Source organism: Lycium barbarum, chromosome 11 (genome assembly GCF_019175385.1).
Source record: "Lycium barbarum isolate Lr01 chromosome 11, ASM1917538v2, whole genome shotgun sequence".
Classification (NCBI taxonomy): domain Eukaryota; kingdom Viridiplantae; phylum Streptophyta; class Magnoliopsida; order Solanales; family Solanaceae; genus Lycium; species Lycium barbarum.
The window spans coordinates 17,628,859-17,632,848 of record NC_083347.1 but is presented as its reverse complement, the minus strand read 5'-3'; the positions used below and the strand labels follow the sequence as shown (position 1 = coordinate 17,632,848).

At 34.5% G+C, this 3,990-nt stretch overlaps 1 protein-coding gene across 1 annotated transcript; it reads right to left on the bottom strand.

Moving 5' to 3' along the window:
• Positions 1-223: 223 nt before the first annotated feature.
• LOC132618633 (universal stress protein PHOS32-like) lies at positions 224-2,400 on the bottom strand. The gene is made up of 2 exons (XM_060333659.1): positions 1,667-2,400; positions 224-679 (listed from the first exon to the last, which is right to left on the bottom strand). Exons 1-2 carry the CDS (start codon positions 2,322-2,324, stop codon positions 672-674), a joined length of 666 nt encoding a protein of 221 aa, XP_060189642.1. The 5' UTR covers positions 2,325-2,400; the 3' UTR covers positions 224-671.
• Between the last annotated feature and the right edge of the window lie 1,590 nt (positions 2,401-3,990).

Genomic DNA, 3,990 nt, shown 5'->3' with positions numbered 1-3,990 from the left:
AGTATTTTTGACCCTTTTCCGTTTCTAAATTGTGAGTGTATACTTTGTCATCTCCACCCCCACCCCAGTTTCTCTCAATTATACGAAACAAAAGATTTAACCGACCAAAAAAATCTTTGGTTGGAAGTGCTTCCCCCGAATGGGGCCCTACGCGGCGTAAATCTGAATATAATCGAGCTCCATGTGGGTACCGGACACCGGTGGGAAATAAAAAAAAAAAAAATTATTAACCCTACAATTTGAGGACACTCTGATCTGTTGATTTTATTAACCCTCCAATTTGAGAACACTCTGATCTGTTTATTGAATTGCCAGTGGAATATTTTATTGAATAGCCACTGGACTATGCTTGAACAGAGGAAAACCTTGTCCTTAAGTAATATAATTACCTTCCTCAAAAATTTGCGGGGATGAACTGGCCCATTTGCTATCCAGAATCTTTTGGGAGTTAAAAAGTGACTAAACTTCAAGGAGATGTTCATTTTGGAAAAGGTATCTTTTATTCGTAATTAAGCAGTTGATATATAAATACAGCGTATCAGAATTCAAGATAGGCTATTCCTTTTGTACCACCGCTACAAATTCCACCATTTTCCCAGCTTGAATCTAGTTCAATCCCATCTCCAACTGAGACCACTCGACCGATTTATCTATCTACTTTACAGCATAGATCATTCGCCTGCAATAAGAAAAGGAGAAGAATGTTAAATGACTTGCTATGTTCGTGATTCTTCAAATGGATTGTGCATTGTGAGAATACAGAAACCAAGTGATACAAAGATTTCTAAATGTTTAATCAAATATTCCTGCCTCTGAACTAGAACACATTATTTTTGTCAAGCTTTTTAGTGTAACAAGCCCAAGTAAATGATCAGATTCGCCTTAGTGAAGGTACAGCTATGGTTCATGCCTCACACAAGGAAAGAGCCAATCACTTGATATCAAATCACACTCAATATGCTGCCATATCACAGGGATTCCCTCAATCAAGATCTATTCCTTAATATCTCCACAATCTCCTCTTATGCTATGTAATCTTTTATTGCCTATTTTATCTCTCGTGTACTTTTGTATAAATACAAAGTGTGAATTACAATTCTGAAAAGTTTTTCTTGAGACTGAGGTAATTACCTCAATTTCCCATTGGTTAAGCACTTCAAATTAAGCAAATTATCTCAATTTCCCATCTTTTCTTTCTTTTGGTTGACCAGATAGTTTCAATATAGGAACAGCGTAAATCTTTTTTTTTCAGATAAAACTGAGATATGTGCCTCTTTATATAAAATTTTACCAGATCACCCAGCCTTAAAGGATACAAATTATATAAATTTACAATATAAGAAACTTTTATTGCATCAATTCAATTTAACTGGCTGTAGCAAGTTTATTTTGTAGATTATAACATCAAGCTTACTATGAAGATTTACTTGCATAAAAATTCTATGTACTAACAATGCACATAAATTAAAATCGGTAAAAAAAGTTTATTCGGAAACACTAAATTAATGAATGCAAGACACATGTTTTGGATATACACACCTGTGCCTTGATTGCAAAGGGTAAATTGCTTTTATTTGGCGTATAAATATGGGGTGCGGATAATTTTTTATGGATAAACTCACAAAGAAATACTAATAATACTACTAAAATGGATTTAAGGATGTACCTCTAATTAGGTCATCATCATCAGCATCATGATATTCCTGATCCTCCTCTGGTACTGGTGGCAGGTCAGCCTCAACCACCTCCTCCTTCTCATCTTCTTGTGGGTACCTAACTACCACAACAGGACATATACAATGATGCACACAATAATCACTAACACTCCCAAGTTTCCCTTTAACAATTCCCTTACCATTAACACCAAGTCCTCTACTCCCCATAATCATAGCACTTAATCCCAACCTCTCCACTTCCAAACACAATCTCTCCTTCATATCACGATCCTTCACTATATGTATTTTGAAAGGCACGTTCGCTTCTACTAAGGGTAAGGCCAGTGAAGCAGCTTTACTGTTGGTTAAGTTCTCGTAATCTTGTTCGATGTTGTGAGTTGTGGAGGTGCAGCCCCAGTCTGCACCGTAGAAGATGGAAGTTGGACGGACGTGCAGGAGGATAACGGCGTCTCCTGGACGGAGGTAGTTTTGTACGGCCCATTTAACGGCGAAAGCGCTTTCGTCGCTGAGGTCGACGGCAATGGCGACGCGACGGTGGGCTGTGGAAAGTGAAAAGTGTGGGGAAATTGGAAAGGAAGAATGAGTTAGTTTTGGTGGTGGTTCAGTCATGGAGGTGTCTGTGGTTTTAGGGGGTTCTTGGTGGTACATGGTAAGTAGTTTTTCGAGTTTGTTGAGGTTGATTTTTGGTAAGCTATCAAAGATTGAGAATGAGGTAACCAATGACTTTTAAATTTATTTAATGCCGTTAAGTTACATGTTGTTCTCTTTGTTCATTTTTTTTTTTTATGTGAAGGCGTCATTACTTGAGGGGTCAAATAATAATTATTATTATTTTTATAATTGACTTGTGAGCAGTACTTTTCGTGTAATTTTAAATATATAAATTTTGTTTGAAATTATATCCATAATTGACGGTCAAAATTAAGTATTTTGACTCTTGTATTCGGAACACGTTTATATAAATTGAGACAGAGGGAATATATATTTATATAACTATAAAATTATATTATTAAAAAAAGTTTGATCTAAGTGATTTATATCTCTTTCATAAGTAGAATTATAGATTAAGCAAAAATCACATAAAATGAGATATTATGAGTAACTCAATGGTAAGCTCTAGCTTTTGATGCTAAAGAATAGCTCTAGCTTTTGCATGCACACATTGACTTGGGAGTCAATTAGAAGTCATATAAAAAAAAATTAAATTGATAGTATTATTATTGATGAGTGAAGTTTCTTTTGTTTTATGATTTGACAGGGACAATCCTGACAATCAAAATCAGCACAGCCATAAAATGCCAGCAACGTAGCGGCAATGTATTCTCCAAGTTTGGGTGTCCAATTTAAGTCGTCCACTTGTCGGTTCACTTTTGAAAGATTGTTACGGATTAAAAATTTTGTTTGCGACCTACGTGTAAACCTTGAGGGCTCATTTAGTATGCCGGATAGGATAACAATCTCATGGATAAAATGCGGGATGATTTTAGTTTGGTTGGTGGGATTAGGAATAACAATCCCATAAGATGTATAAAATTGTGGAATTATTTATTCCATATAAAATGTGGAATAGTCAATCCCATAAAATATCCATATCTGTCCCGTCGCGCATACCAAACGTGCCTTGGAAGACAGGTAACAGCTCTTTCAATCTTAAGCTACTGATCTTAACTCAAACATTTAGGGTGAATAGTCAACAAAGCAATACTCAAGTTGTTGCAATAATAAAGAAAGTTCTGACAAAGAATTTATGCAAAGACAGAGCCCCAATTTGAAGCTTATGAATTTTGGATTCAAATTCTGAAGTAACTGGATTTTAAATTAATAATCTATACATATTCATGAATTTTTAAAACAAATACAAAATTTAAATCAAACTATTGAATTCGACCGAACTCGTAACCATTACTCTCCCTCCGTTCCTCAATTTAGGCCTCCGATACTCGAAATGCTAAATAAGAAGTTGGTTCATCATTATTTGTTTATCCTATGTTATATGTTACAATTAATTGTTATATCGCGAGTCATATAATTTTTCTTACTGCAAAAGTTTTTCAAATATTTCGTACATATTCACATTTATAAAAGGATTGTATTGCAAGTTTACAACTTAAACTTCCTTTTGTGCAGCTCTCAAATAGCAAGCGTATGTTTTTTGAAAAAATAATGATGAATTTATCTTCAAAACTAAAATAATGATGAATTTATCTTCAAAACTAAACTTAAAATTAGATATTTTGACACATAATATCCTTCTTTTGGTACGGATAGCGTCTCTTATTCAGTTTAGCAAAAGCAAATTTTTAACATTTAGTTG